Here is a 14,555-nt window from a genome sequence, read left to right as displayed (position 1 = left end):
AGCCATGGCAAAGTATTGAAATGATTATGGTGAGTCAATTAGCTGTCTAAATTGTTTGAAGGATTATAAAATGTGCTGACGGCATCATTCAGGATTCAAATATAATGAAATGTTTCTAACTGAGGCACCCATGCTTGTGAACTGTTCACTCACATGTGAACTGTAATACTTAGCGCTAATACAAGGCACATGGAAAATCCCTCAGGACTGCCTTTAAAATGAGCAAACAAATGGACAAAGAGTGCTTATTGGAAAACTGCAAACATGCAAAAATGTGTTTGCAAATATGTATTTATATTTGACCTGATGCCTGGCGGAAATACCAGCAGACTGCACAGAAATGTCATTTTAGTGTGTGTGTGTGTGTGTGTGTGCAGGCTTTTACACTGTGCGGTGTCAGTGGTGTTCCAGATGACCATACTGAGAGACCTGGAGAAGCTGGCAGGGTGGGTCCGCATCTCCATCATTTACCTCCTGAGTGGAATCACCGGAAACCTTGCCTCTGCCCTGTTCCTGCCCTACAGAGCTGAGGTAAGCCCTTCACGTGAACTCATGACATGTGCATGTGGACATACACACCAGGACAAGTTCTTCTTTCTTTTTGCACAAAAAGGTGAGCCAGATGATCCGTATGTATACACCCAGGCCAATAGACTATATATATTGAGGGAAAAATAGCTTTTCTTACAGATGTGTGTAGAGTTTTTGTGTTGATCTCCAGCATGATTGTGTTACAGTGACCTTTGTCAGGATTGCTAGGAAAGCTGGTTTATTTCTATTACTGAAACACTCACACTTGACACATGCACATAAGCACACACGCACACTCTCACGCAGTCATACATGCTGATTTATGAGCTGGTCCAGTGTCTGGGGTATTCAGCTGTGGAAAAAGAAAATGTATGTTATATTTCTTGTGTAAATTAAGGACCCAGAGCTGCCACCCTCACCAAGTTCCCAGGCTGCTGTTGTTGCTGCCTTTTCCACTTTACTTCTGACCAACCACCTCTGTATTCATTTTGTATCTATTAGCAGGTACATCTCATGTAAATACCACCAACACAGCATTTACCACTCAAGTCATACTGTCAGAAAATATTCTGATAGAGTGAAAACATCTTAATTAATTTCATTTCTCATTTTTATATTTTCACTGCAGCTACAGCTCATTTATCTGTTGTTCTCATTCAGTGGCTTAGCTCAGCTTAGTTTACAGTAGCTCACTTACTGGAGGGGAGTTTCTCCTGCTGGGGATTATTGGTGCAGCCCCGACGACCACATCTAGAGAGGTTTAGAGGAGCACAGGAAAACACCTCATGGTATTTACTGTGCAACTGACTGGAGAAACTGAGCTCAATCTGACAGCACATTATGAGACCACTGCAGTGTGGCTGAATCACCCCTGTGAAAAGAGCAGTGTCATCCAACTAGGCCTTGAGTGCACTACTGATCAGGCGGTGTTGATTTTTGGCCACAATCAACCAATAAACACAGTCAGAAATTTGAACCTGTCTCCATGGTAAAGTATTTAGTCAGTTTAAAGCCTTTTACTAATTTATGCTGAGACACCCCATTGTTCACACAGCATATGTTTTATATCTGGACATTGCTATCATAGTTATTCCACACTGTAATATCCTGTCCTGTGCTGATGGAAAGTTGTTAAAGTGTGTGTGTGTGTGTGTGTGTGTGTGTGTGTGTGTGTGTGTGTGTGTGTGTGTGTGTGTGTGTGTGTGTGTGTGTGTGTGTGTGTGTGTGTGTGTGTGTGTGTGTGTGTGTGTGTGTGTGTGTGTGTGTGTGTGTGTGTGTGTGTGTGTGTGTTGCAATTACTATTAATACTAGCACCAACTACTACTTTAGTAGTGTCTGCACGTGCTATTAACACCCAATACAATACACAATAGGCTCCATCCATCATTCATAATGTCTACAGAGAACGACCTGTTGATCAGTGCAAATTACCCAGTGAGTGAAAAGAACACAGTCTGGATTACCTACTTTTTTATTGGCATGTCACTTTTCTTCATTGTGTCGGCAAAGCCCAATTTTGCCTTTAAGAGATTAGCCTAATGCCATTGTGCAGGTTAGCAAAGGCTGCAGTACTTACTGAATTGGATTACATTTTCTCTTTTAAACAAAGACAATTGTTACAAAGATTAAACTTGTCTGATGAGGTTTTTGGTCTAAACAGCTTAGGAACACAAAGGTTTCATCCAGGCACACCTGAATGTGCCTTTTTAATTTTAAATAAATAATAATTTTTGATTTTACTTCATGTTAAGCCTCTTAAACAAGTTATATATAAAATGTATTCAGTTTTCTTGTCTTGATGTCATCGAGACATCTTTCATCTTCCTCATAAACTGACCTTAATTGCTCTCATCTGATATTTGTGTGGTGTGACATGAGGCAGCCCTCAGTGTGACGTACCTTGACGTGCGATCCAGAAATCCCACTGCCCAGCTCTCTTAGCACTGACCGGCTCACAGGTCTTCACACACCAGGAATAAACCAGAGGAAGCACATGCAAGGCACAACACAGGGCAGTCAAGCCACTTTAACAGGCAGTTTAAGTAGATTATCCTTTAACTGTTGAGTTAAGGAGACCCTGAGGCTTGAGCATTAATGACTCGAAGAGCTTTGACTGGAATAATAATAATAAAGTTGTGTCTCCACTACATTGTTGCTAGTCTACAAACTAATTTAAGTTAGTTTAGTTTTTCTATTCAAATCATGTCCTAAATTTAGTATAGCGGTAGTTAATAATTATATATATTTTATAATAATTTACCTAGCTGTGAGCAGAGTGTTGGATCTTCAGTAAAGATCCAAATGAGATGTACTGCATTGATAGGATATAAGTATAACACCATCTAGCCACATCACACATTCAGAGAAGAGTTTTCACTTTTCCCTAGTAAAAGTTTTTTGAACAGGACTCAGGAGACATCTCTGATTACTCTTAGTGGTACCAACTTCTTAGTGATACAAGCCTAGATCCTTAAAGGTCCATTGTGTAATATTTCTCAAGGTTTATTGGCAAAATCTGAATATACTACCCGTGAATATATTTGTATAAGTGTATAATCGCTATGAATAAAATTTGTTTGGTTTTCGTAACCTTATAATTCTTCTTTTATATAATATATAAAAGAAGAATTATAAGGTTACGAAAACCAAACAAATTTATAGCAAAGGTCTTGCTTTAGAGAGTGTTGCCATGTTTGTACGGCAGCCCAAACGGAAAATCCAGCCAGCCAGAGAGCACGTTTTGAAAGTTTCGCGTTCATAAATAAACCAATGAAGGAGAAGTCAGAAGTGAAGACGAGGGAGGAAACAGCAGACATATTGTAAAATGGTTTAGACCACCACCTCATGGCTCCATGCTCCCGAAATACTCCTAGCCGTCCCAGTCGTGGTAAACATGTTTTTTTGTCCTCGGGAGGCCACCGTCACTGTGCCGACGGAAGGGGTGAGTGCGACTGTGCGAGTGAGCGCTCTGATCTAGAATCTGAATGCCACGTGTCACGTTTTTCCTCCCATTTTACACACTGGACCTTTAACGTTACTCTTTAACGATGGCGGTCACGTGTCACTTCCCAGTGAGGACAGTCGATGTGTCGCGAGGTGTCGGCTGCAGCACACCTGGTTTGATGTGATTTTGGTTCTCCCTAGTGTCAGGATAAACATTCCCTGGATAAACATTCACTGAAGTAAAAGTAGCAGTGGTAAAATGGAAAGCTAAACACCCTGAACTAACACTTGAGTTAATTTCATCAACTTCTTTAACCAATTTCAATTTCATTTCATTAATGTGCTAGGTTAGCATAGGTGTCCTCTCAATCACTGCCCCTTGCTTCAGTTTTATTTTTCCACTCACCCACACGGTGAGTGACGATAAGCGTGTTAGCACCGTGTCGGCCTGCGTGTCTGGGGCATGTGGGTGGAGTGCTGTGCCATGCTCTCTTCTGTTTGAGTTTAATGTCTCCAGAGATTAGCCACCTGCCTGCGACCAGGCCAAGCCTCCAAACTCAGCCCTGACGTCACTCTAATCTGCTCACCTTTACTGCCTGACCCGGGGGCACAAACTGCAGTTCTACCCCAGAACTAGATCTAAAATTGAAAGAGTGTGTGTCCAATAAGGTCTTTGTCTGTAAGCGAGAGCAACATCTTTGTTACGATTAACATGGACAGACTGGTCCAAAATGTTCCCAGACTTGTCATCAATGCAATACTTCTGCTTTTACTATTGTCACTTTTATTTTATTTCTTTCATCCCACATCGCATTAATTAAGAGTTAATGCAAGATGAAGTCTCTTATCAATGCTTCCCATGAGTCAACCTAAAGAATTGTTACCTAGAATGATGGTATGACCCTGCTGCCAAGATTTGGTAATCGGGTTAAATCTCTCTGTGTGTCTTAATTACAAAACATGAGTCCATCTTGTTTGCCTCATCATCTGACTGAATGTGTCACTTTCACTTAACTAAACAACTTGGAAATGTGTGGAAACAGGCTAACACCCAGTTAAACTTTTGGCAAGACACAAATCAGGCAAATGTTTAATCTACAACAACATCACTTATATTACTCTGTTTTTCTCTGTACCACTGGAGAATAAATTAAATATAACGTAATATAAAAATGTAATACAATATTGATGTCTGGAGGAATACAATCACATGTGACACATTAAAGCTCAAATCTATATGAGCAACCTACATGGACAGTTAAGTCCTTTATTATCTGTCAAGGAGCAGGTGTTCAGGTATCAGACGCGAATATAGATGAACAACAAAGCTGACAACGATCATAAAGGTCATATAAAAGCTCTGCGTCACCGGTAAGCAGGATGTATGCATTTTATCACCAGTACACCTCAGAGATGATGCGCGTCATGCATGTGTCCATTGCTTAGCCATACATGATGTAATACAGTTTAAAGTGTGTTTCTTCATAAGTGGGCATATAGAACTTCTTCCACTTCTTATCGAGATTCAAACCATTTGTTCTTTCTTTGTTGAATGAAATCCTTTTTAGATTGAATCATGCGGTAATATGTGATTTGCCTTGTTTTGCTTGCTTTTTCTCTCCAGGTGGGTCCAGCAGGGTCTCAGTTTGGTCTCCTCGCTTGCCTGTTTGTTGAGCTGTTTCAAGGTTGGCAGATGCTGGAGAAGCCGTGGAAGGCTTTTTTCAAACTGCTGGGCATCGTCCTCTTTCTCTTCCTTTGTGGCCTGCTGCCGTGGATCGACAACATCGCCCACATCTTCGGTTTCCTCAGTGGCCTGTTACTGTCCTTCGCCTTCCTGCCATACGTCACCTTTGGGACCATTGACATGTACCGAAAACGTATCCTCATCGTTGCATCCATGCTGGCCTACACTGGGCTGTTCTCTTCCCTGATCTTCTGGTTTTATATTTACCCCATTAACTGGCACTGGCTGGAGCATCTCACCTGCCTGCCCTTCACAAGCAAGTTCTGCGAAAAGTACGACATAGACCACGATATTAACCACGTGGTGCACTAGTCACAAGGCTCCCGATGATGTCTAGGATGACCACCGGTGTCTGTGCTGCTGATGCACTAGTTTCTAGCCAGGTCAATGTTTCCAGGTCAGCCGTCCTTTCTAAGAACGAGGCAATCATGTCTTTTATTCGCTCTTCAAGGGACATGGTTAAAGTCCATGTGAAGGGAGCTGGACAAGTCTCCTCTCATCAGTCTGCAGATTTGCTTTCTTCTGTAAAACTTAACCTTTTTAATCCTCTGTCAAGTCTGGCGCTACCTGGCATGTTAATTTGATAATGGGTTAGAGGATCAGTATCAGTGGACAAGAAGATACTCAGGATGTCAAAACAGAGGGCTGGATGCACCCAAGGAAAAGCTCTACAGAACAGACTGTTCATCAGTCTCAAGAAGCCAAATGAAAGAAGACATGGGCCTCTCTGGCCTACAATCACTTTCCCTTTAACACCGTTCAGATCAAGCAGCTGAAATGAAGGAAGACTGAGGCCATAGTGGATCGTCGAGCATCCTGTCTCCCAGTGAATACAGCTACATCAGATGCCTCTTACTAGTTATTCTTGTTTTCAGTAACACAGGGTTTAACACTACAAAAGCTGCCACTCAGTGCTGCTGCCTCTCCGTTTTAACAGTCATGAAGTCCTTTCAATGTAAAAACAGTTTTTTACCTTTGTTTTTTGTACGTATGCACTTGGCATGTCAATATTCTGAGTATTAACCGTGCAGCTGGGGTATTTAGAGTAAAACATCAATGGTCAACTAAGGTAAGATTTCTATCAAAAAACCACTAGTTGCCTTAAACAGACTATGCCGTTTTATAAAGATGCCCTGTTAAGCTTTTGTGCTCAACTTACTGAATGACCACATATCTGACCCTAACCTACCAAAGCAACTTCACCTGCTGCATACAGTATATTATGCATGTTGTTCTTTATAATCACTCTGTTTTCTCTATGTCACTGCCACAAGAAGTCTCCACTCAAGCTCTACTCACATTGGCTCAATTTGACCACGTTCGTCCAGTAACACAGTGGGGCCTGAACCTTTTTCTTGGTTTAGTCAGAAAAAACAAACAACGCCGCAGAGAAGTTATATTTATTATCGGAGGAATAACCTAAACAGGCCTTTTTGTTAGATCAAAGAATGTTTTTGTACTGTTTTTTTCTTTTCTTTTCTTTTCGAGTCAAAATAATGTCACAAGATGTTGTTCATGTTTGTCTGAGCCTTAATATGTTTTATATTGACAAAAACAATGCAAGAAAGATGGTTTTAAACAGTTTTAACTGTTGATGTTGCCACAGACATAGGATTTTCAAACCTAAATGGAAAGGGACTGTGTGGAATGTGGAAAATGTTTTTTGTCCCCTGCGTTCTTTTTTGTTTTTTGTTTGTTTGTTTTTTTTGGGGGGGGGTGCGGTCTGTGACCCACAGTGGGGGTGATACTGTTCTCATGGGTCCCTGACAATGTGACAAGTTTAACATTATGATTTCTGATGTCTTTGACGCCTGAAGTGAAACATTTCTCACGCCCGTGGCTTTAAACGTTATCTTGTTGTAGAGGATTCTGACCCCAGCTGTTAGGAAAGCCACGGCCATGACTGTTGTGTGGAGGATTATGGGAGTTACTAAATAAGATTATGTGAGTTCGTCCTAAGGTCTGACTCACTGATCACCTGGTGTTGTTGAAAACACGATGCGGAGTAGGTTCTTGCTGGACAATTTAAATATTTTGAACAACTTTTAAAACCACTGTGTTTCAGTGGTGAGGGTCATCTGTTTGAAGCCATACGGCACTGCCTTCATGCAGCATAAATGGGCAAAGTGTGACAATGACATCTACTTCTTAGGAAAACCTCTTTTCTGTGCCTTTTGACATGTGAGTAGTTGTTTGTTTGATCTGAACCACAACAGTCCACATTTTCAGTTGTGACAATACGCAGCAGTTATGCTTCCGTGTCTGCAACGGGACCAAAATAATTTCAACCTTTTTCTACTTTTAATGGAATCAAAAGGGAAACTTAAAAAAAATAATTTCAGACCATGGTGAAGGTACTATTCTGCTTCCGATTTATATGTGAAAACCTATGTGTGCTAAAGCAGTCAAGTCAAAAATAAATGTCACTCTATTAATAATGAGGTATGTGTGTGTATGTCTGTTCTTGTACACTTAACATATTGTCGGTCATCGAGTTGTGAGTGAGAGTTTTGACCATACAATAAATTGAGTAAGTGCAAAATGTATTTTCTGTAAATCTTATTATGTATGAATGCGTGAGACTTCCTTCCTGTCAATATAATTCAGTGTCAATATGATTGAAAATCATTTCTAAATAGTTCTGGTGGGATTGTTTTTTCCAACGTCAAGAACAGTTTTCAGCTCATCATGGGAGACAGGAGTCCCTAAAAAATGGTTTGGCAACAGCAATTCTTGGGTAACAACTGCAAAATCCACCTGTTTATGAAGATCATGTGAGATTGAAAACTTTAACCTGCATTCTCTGGTGAGATGTGTTTTCTTAATGACTGCGATAGCTACTGTATTGCTAACGTGGTAAATGAAAAGACTTAAAAACAGATGTGCTATAAAATAAATTCTTTATTATTTTAAGACAGAACAATATAAAAAACAATATATTGTCTTGATTCAAGACTTCTGGGAGGCAAAGGTGGTGACTGTCTTCAAGGTTTGCACAAGGAGGCTTATTCTATACAACACCCAGTTATATCCTGTGAAGTAAATTACAATACCTGACAGCCTTCACAGACTGCTGGGACATGTTGACAGAGGTGGACAGGGTCACAGGACCGTTCATAGTGTCTCGTACTGTTCAAGTCCTTCATCCTTCCTTATCTGACTGATCTGCTGATATCCCCCTGTTGTTGAGTTTATATTGGCATGTTATTGTGTAGTTGTATCTTCACTAAAGCTGTGCATATTCTGTTCATACAAAACTAAGGACACACGATCAAGGAGTACATTCTAGTTTTAGTCAGACTGGTCAAACAAGTATAAAAAGAGGGAAAAGGAGGAAACAAGGCAGCTGCGTTCTATTTAATATGATAATAAATGTCCAGCATTTATCATAAGAAAGAAAAGTGTCATACAAAAACAAACAGAATTCTGAAATAAGGGGCTTTTCTATTCTCTCTAATGATTTGGTTTTCATATCCTGTACACACACAAAAAAATGTTTTCTTGGTATCAGATGACTTTTACAAATCGCTGTTTTTGGCAGCTCTTTGTTTTCAGTTCTCTGCAGACTAGCAGTCCGAAACACACACTGTGCCGTCTGCTGAACACATCTCACTCACAGTGATGATCACAAACACAATCACTGCTCTGGATGCTCGTGAACAACAAAGCTGCTCGGACGTCCCCTCGTCCTGTTTCCAGGAGGGTCGGAGTCCCACCACCACCACCACCAGTGATAAGATAACCAGGGAGAATCCACACCAAGTCCCTCTCTGCACTCAACAACCACTGTTACGGCGCATGAAGGCGTGGCCCCTGACGTGGTAGAACATCTCGATGAAAGTGAGGGGCCCCACCGTGATGTCACTGGGTCCCGCGACCTTGAACCCTGACTTCTGGTAGAAGGGGACGAGGAAGTCTTCGCACATGAGCACCGCGCGTCGGACGTAGGGCAGGCACCGGAGGTACTGCAGGTAGCGCCACATCAGGATGGAGCCTTTGCCCTGCTGGCGGAAGGTCCGGTGGACGGCGAGGACGTGGATGTGGACGGTGGACCCATGAGGCTTATGGAGAGTCAGGGCGTCCTGGAAAACAGAGGAAGAGCAGACCTGTAAGATCAGGTGAGTAGGCTACTTTATCGTCAAATGGCCTGTTGACTGTGAACAGAGATGTTTGAAGTGTCACCAGGAAAATAATGATACATGTTAAACCAGAAGCAAATGATTTGGTCCAGCACAACTACACAAGTGTTATTAACACACTATTGGCTACTTGAAGTATAAAAGGTAAAAGTACTAATTCTGCAGTGTCATATATTATTACTACTGTGCTGCATCAATGTATCAGCACATAAAGAAACCCTTTAATGCTGAAGCTAATACAATAAGAATCTGAATCTGAATTTCATCTAATGTTTAAGAGTGAAGTCTGTGTTGATGCAAGATCATTTGTTAACTGATACTGAGTTTTTTAAAGTGTTAATCTGCAAAAATAAAAGCAAATATCACTCCAATATTGTGGAGACGTAAATGTTCTCAGCGCCTGCTGTTTGGGAGTCTGTACTTCACTGTCTGTACTCCACTGTTAAAGGAAGGCCGTGTAACCCAAAAGCAGAAATACAACACATTCTTTCTCTTACATGATAGAAGTAGACTTCATAAAAAAAACAAAAAACAAAACAAAACATACTTTTACTTAGTCCAGTACACACACGGGTATTTCTGCTACCGGCTGGTCTGGTACTTGGTCTGGTCTGAGCTCCAGCTACTAGAGGCTAATCTTCTAAAACCTTTTAGAGTTTGTTGTGCAGCAAATCACAGACACAGAGTAGGTGTGCTGACTGTGTGATTTTTGTCTCTGTTGATGCCATTGTTACACTACATTTGAACAGTTTCTTGTATCCAGTGGGCAGTGTTCAGCAAAGGTTAGACAGGAAGTTCTGATTCATCCTTTCTTGTTGGGAGTTGAGTGTTTGTACTTTTGCCACCAGAATCACATTAGTGCAAACTGAACCTCAGTGGGAGCAGGATGATTTGGAGTCTTAAGAGATGACACAAAGATCTTTGATTCATCAGTGATGCATCAAAATAACATTAGTGTCAACTACAAAAAAGCAGTGAATTTTCATTTGCCAATTAGATCGTAATACAAAATTTAATTGAAAATCTGGCTCTAATAATTATTCAAATGGAACTTAATTGTTTTTCTCACTTCTTCTAGATGCTGTAGGCCTACTTTATTGGTTGTCTCAAGAGCACCATGTATACTGCACATGGATCATTAGAGGAATAAAAACCTTTGAATCTTAAAATCTTGAATCTTTCAGTTTTGTTGCAGCACCAGGATGCTCCAAAATGTATAGCTATATTGAGACCATACTCTTAAACTGGAATTTGAAGTTTACTCTTATTGATCTGCATTTCCTATAAGATGTAGAGATATGAATAACGTTTACCCTCACTCGATGAATTAACATTGTACCAGAAAGCTCCTCACTTAATCTCTTTTGAACCTTGTTTTGCATCGTCCCTGCCAGTCAGCCTGAGGTAAATCACTGTCCAGGTGTCCTCTGCTCAATCTTACCATGGTAAGCCTCTCCTGGTCCCACAGTGAGCCGATGATAAAAGCAACCAGACGTCCCTCCTCGAACCAGCCAAGAGACAACTCTGGACACAGGGTGAGGAAGTGACGCACCTCGTCCAGGTGAAGAGGACACTCACCGGACACTGAGATGAAGGCTGTGAGGAGGAGGAGAAGGAAGGAGGAGGGTCAGAGTGATCACAACCACAACTTACACATCAAGGAGCCTGGAAGTGAGCAGGGTGGTTCTCACTGTATTACCTGACATAATACTCTGTTGACATGTGATATGAAATGGATATACTAATTCATAGATACGGATGCTATTAAGTTTAGAGACAATTGGACGCATCACTTATGTGAAAAACATTAAAATCAACACATTAAAACTCACAATAAGCAAATAGTAACTGGAAAAGAGCGAAACCATGGACTTTATTTTGCCCACAGACTCTTTATCACTGAGTCTGGGTGATCTTTATATTAATAAATGTGAACCTGAATGTGCTGTGACAAAAACTGGATGAATTATAGAATTTCCCTCAAAACAAAGAAAACGTCTAATCTACTACTGTATGGATACACCTTAAAAAGCCATAGGAAGTGATATATAATTAAAGAGTCATCTTACCTTCTCTCTCAATCTCAAACACACTTATTGCGTCTTCTGGGCTGAGGGAGCGGAACTCGCTGGCCGGCAGCGTGTGGCGGCGGCCCCGCGGCACCGGGGAGCGCATGTGGACGGGTCTCATGAACGGCAGCGCACTCACCACGGACATGGTCTTGTTTTCTCCTCGAACGGCCTAAAGTGGAATAAAAGGTTGAACTCGGCGCTGAGATGTGACTCTCGTCTTACTTTCTGTTGGTCTCTCCTGAAAGTCGAGCGTCTGATCCGTGCGTAACAGGTCTGCGCGTGGGGACTGAGCAGAGCGCGGCGCACCGTCAGTATTTATACCCTCGGCGCACAGCGGAGGTTGGTTGTAATCCTGAAGCGAGCTGGATGACCAAACCCTCCGCTCCCCGTGAGCAGGTTGAACAACAACAATAAACATATTTAGTTGGGGTCAGGAGGGCTCATGGTGTGTTGAGAATTATCCTCGTCATGCCACCCTCACACCCGCAGCAGATTTAGACTTGACTGATCATGTGCTGGAGTTCCCATAACAACTTATGAAGTCGTTACTACCAGTAATTCCAGGTATGACAATCAACAAAGTGACTCACCTGCCGGTGGAGAGTGGTGTGGATGGGCTGCTCTGATTGGCTGACCATTATAGTGCCTGCAGTGTCACTGAGGAGACAGGTGCTGCTGTCTGTTGATGTCTATCTGGGCCATCTTAAGGATCCCACTCTTCATGTGATTTCTCTGAGTGGGACTTTCCATTGTTACTTAAGTCCAGACCACGATTTTTCCACGCTTTATTTTCCTGATCAGTAAGAGGATTACAGGATGTGTAGGAGTTTGTTTGTCACCTCTTCAGTCTTTAAATTAGCTATGTCAAGAATTTCAGAATCATATTTTGTTTAATGGACAGCAAGTTGTTGACATTTAAAATCAACCCGTGTTTCCCCTTCACTATGAAACCCTTGTTTAATAATCTAGCACTAGCAGATTTTAATGATTCACTGCGTTTCTCACAGGTAAGAGGCATAAGCTTGTGGTCCATTAACACAAACTGACACCAGGGGCAGGTGAACTCTTGTCACTCTTGGTCACAAGACTGGAAATAATCTCCACCTCCAGATAAAACTTAAGAGCTTAAATTGTACAAAGCTCTTCCCACACTTTTTTTTTTTATTTCTGGGGGAAAAACCCCAACAACTATAACCGTAAATTCTGTTTATGTCATGTATGTTATCAAATTAAAATCCGGAGTGGACATACAACACAAATTCTCAACAGAAACTGAATAATTAAACAACAATGACAAATTTAATTTCCTTAAACAAGATATTAAGTAGGCCTAAATACTTATTAGAAACCATGAGAGACAAACGCATCTTCATCTTTTCACTTTCTTTTCTGTTTTCCAACATGTGCTGGCCCTCCCCATGCTTTTTACATCAGAATATTTCTTCAAGACTTTAATCTTGCTATCATTGCCTTAATTTAGTAACACCGAGATGTGCATTTATGCAGAGACTGAAGATCTTTCTGTCAGCGTTACTGCTACAGATAAACCTCAGGTAAACTTCTGTAAGAACTTTGCAAACATGGAAGCAGTGAGAATGAGAGAGAGGAGGTTGGAGATGAGGGAAAGAAGACATGGCAACAGGCAGACAGATGTTTGACTCATTGGTGTTAGATAGTCCACTAGAGTGTCTAATCTTTGTAGCACTGTCACAAATCACAGCTGGACAATGAGGGAGGGAAGATGAAGCGTCTAGCCCAGCTTCAGTTGCCACACGCGACCATACCATCCACAGTATATAGACATAGCCTACTGTAAAGCAGTCTGGAGAGCAGGTCTTCAACTTTACTACTAGACTAGAGGAAGCAGCTGTTCAGGGCTCCAGCTGAGAGGAACAGAGTAGGAGTCAACGAGTTTCCCTATGAGTATGAGAAAGTTTCACTGTTTAGTAATGTCAGCAAACTGTTTTACAGTTTTTCTCAGTCACTGTGTTGCATTTCTCAGATCAGAATGAAAATTCTCATAATTATTAGTTCAACCTCTACAACATTTAGTCATTTGTGCACATTATAATAGCAGTTTATCATTCGTTTGAAAAAATTGCAAATGCTTTTGGACATAAATCAATTGCTTTGATATAATTATCTGCTGTTTTATAACGTTATCATTTGCTTATGTCATGTCAGTCAAAATGAACTATACCCTATAAAACTAATAGTCCTCATTTCATTGGAGTCATTATTGTACCTACAAAAATGTTTAACTAGTTGTCAAAATCTGTCAAGCTAATTTTATACAAGTATGGTGTCGTTTGGGATCATGTAGCCTATGCTTTCACCACTCAGATCTGGTCAGACAGTGGTTTGCAGCAAATTAAAGGATGCTTGTGGAATATCTCCCTCCTTACTTCCTAAATCCAATGGAGAAGTTTTTCTCTGCCTGGAAGTGAACTGGCGTCCACATACCCAAATGAATGCTAGCAGCCATGGATGCAACATGTCGAGGAGATACTTTCCTCGCTGCATTGCAAGGGATGATATTCGCTGTGATGTACAGTAGATGAATATGTGGCCAGACAGACAGGAACGTCTGGATGTTCAGGAATGACTTACAGTTCTGTATGTCCAGTTACAATATGTACTGCAATATTGTTTACACTTGTGCACAGCTCTACCCAAAGAGTGTTTTTTATGTTTGTTGTAAAAAGATGACTGTAGTGTATTTTTATTTTGCACAATGCTGCGAACAAATTAGAATTGCAAAGAGCATGCAGTAAAAATGTGAAACATACATATTCAGTGTCTTGTGCTCAGTTACTCCACTAAATACAGTAATGTATAACTTTACTGGCTGTAAACAAATGGCTGTACAAGTAGCTAGTGTATAGTGCTGTCTTGAGGTAGTGTCACAAAGATCTGACTTTTTTGCATTGAACACTTAGGCTACTGAGTATACTGTCATAATGACAAAGCCATTTGACTATCTTGCTAATAAACAATGGTGTCAAGATTTCTCATTTTGATGACAATGACAGTTTCATTGACATGAACTTGCTTTTGAGGGATGAACGATCCATTTTGAGCAAGTGACACACTTTTGCAGGTTATCCACTAGGTTTTGCAGTTTGT

The 14,555-nt window shown here is 41.0% G+C and overlaps 2 protein-coding genes across 2 annotated transcripts in view; one reads left to right on the top strand and one right to left on the bottom strand.

Moving 5' to 3' along the window:
* LOC310989735 (inactive rhomboid protein 2-like) overlaps positions 1-7,622 on the top strand; it is a 29,710-nt gene extending 22,088 nt beyond the window's left edge. Inside the window, exons 18-19 of the mRNA XM_083976882.1 lie at positions 378-531; positions 5,099-7,622. Of these exons, the coding sequence (XP_083833008.1) occupies positions 378-531; positions 5,099-5,530 (586 nt within the window). The 3' untranslated portion in view covers positions 5,531-7,622. The remainder of the gene's footprint in view (positions 1-377; positions 532-5,098) is intronic.
* A 1,372-nt stretch (positions 7,623-8,994) lies between these two features.
* Positions 8,995-11,574, bottom strand: aanat1 (arylalkylamine N-acetyltransferase 1; the record flags this gene model as incomplete). The annotated part of the gene is made up of 3 exons (XM_084001614.1): positions 8,995-9,300; positions 10,799-10,953; positions 11,427-11,574. 3 exons carry the CDS (start codon positions 11,572-11,574, stop codon positions 8,995-8,997), a joined length of 609 nt encoding a protein of 202 aa, XP_083857740.1.
* Positions 11,575-14,555: the final 2,981 nt, after the last annotated feature.

This window comes from Trachurus trachurus, assembly GCF_905171665.1.
Source record: "Trachurus trachurus genome assembly, chromosome: 1".
Taxonomy (NCBI): domain Eukaryota; kingdom Metazoa; phylum Chordata; class Actinopteri; order Carangiformes; family Carangidae; genus Trachurus; species Trachurus trachurus.
Note: the sequence above shows the minus strand (reverse complement) of the source record. Positions and strands in the feature narration are given on the sequence as shown.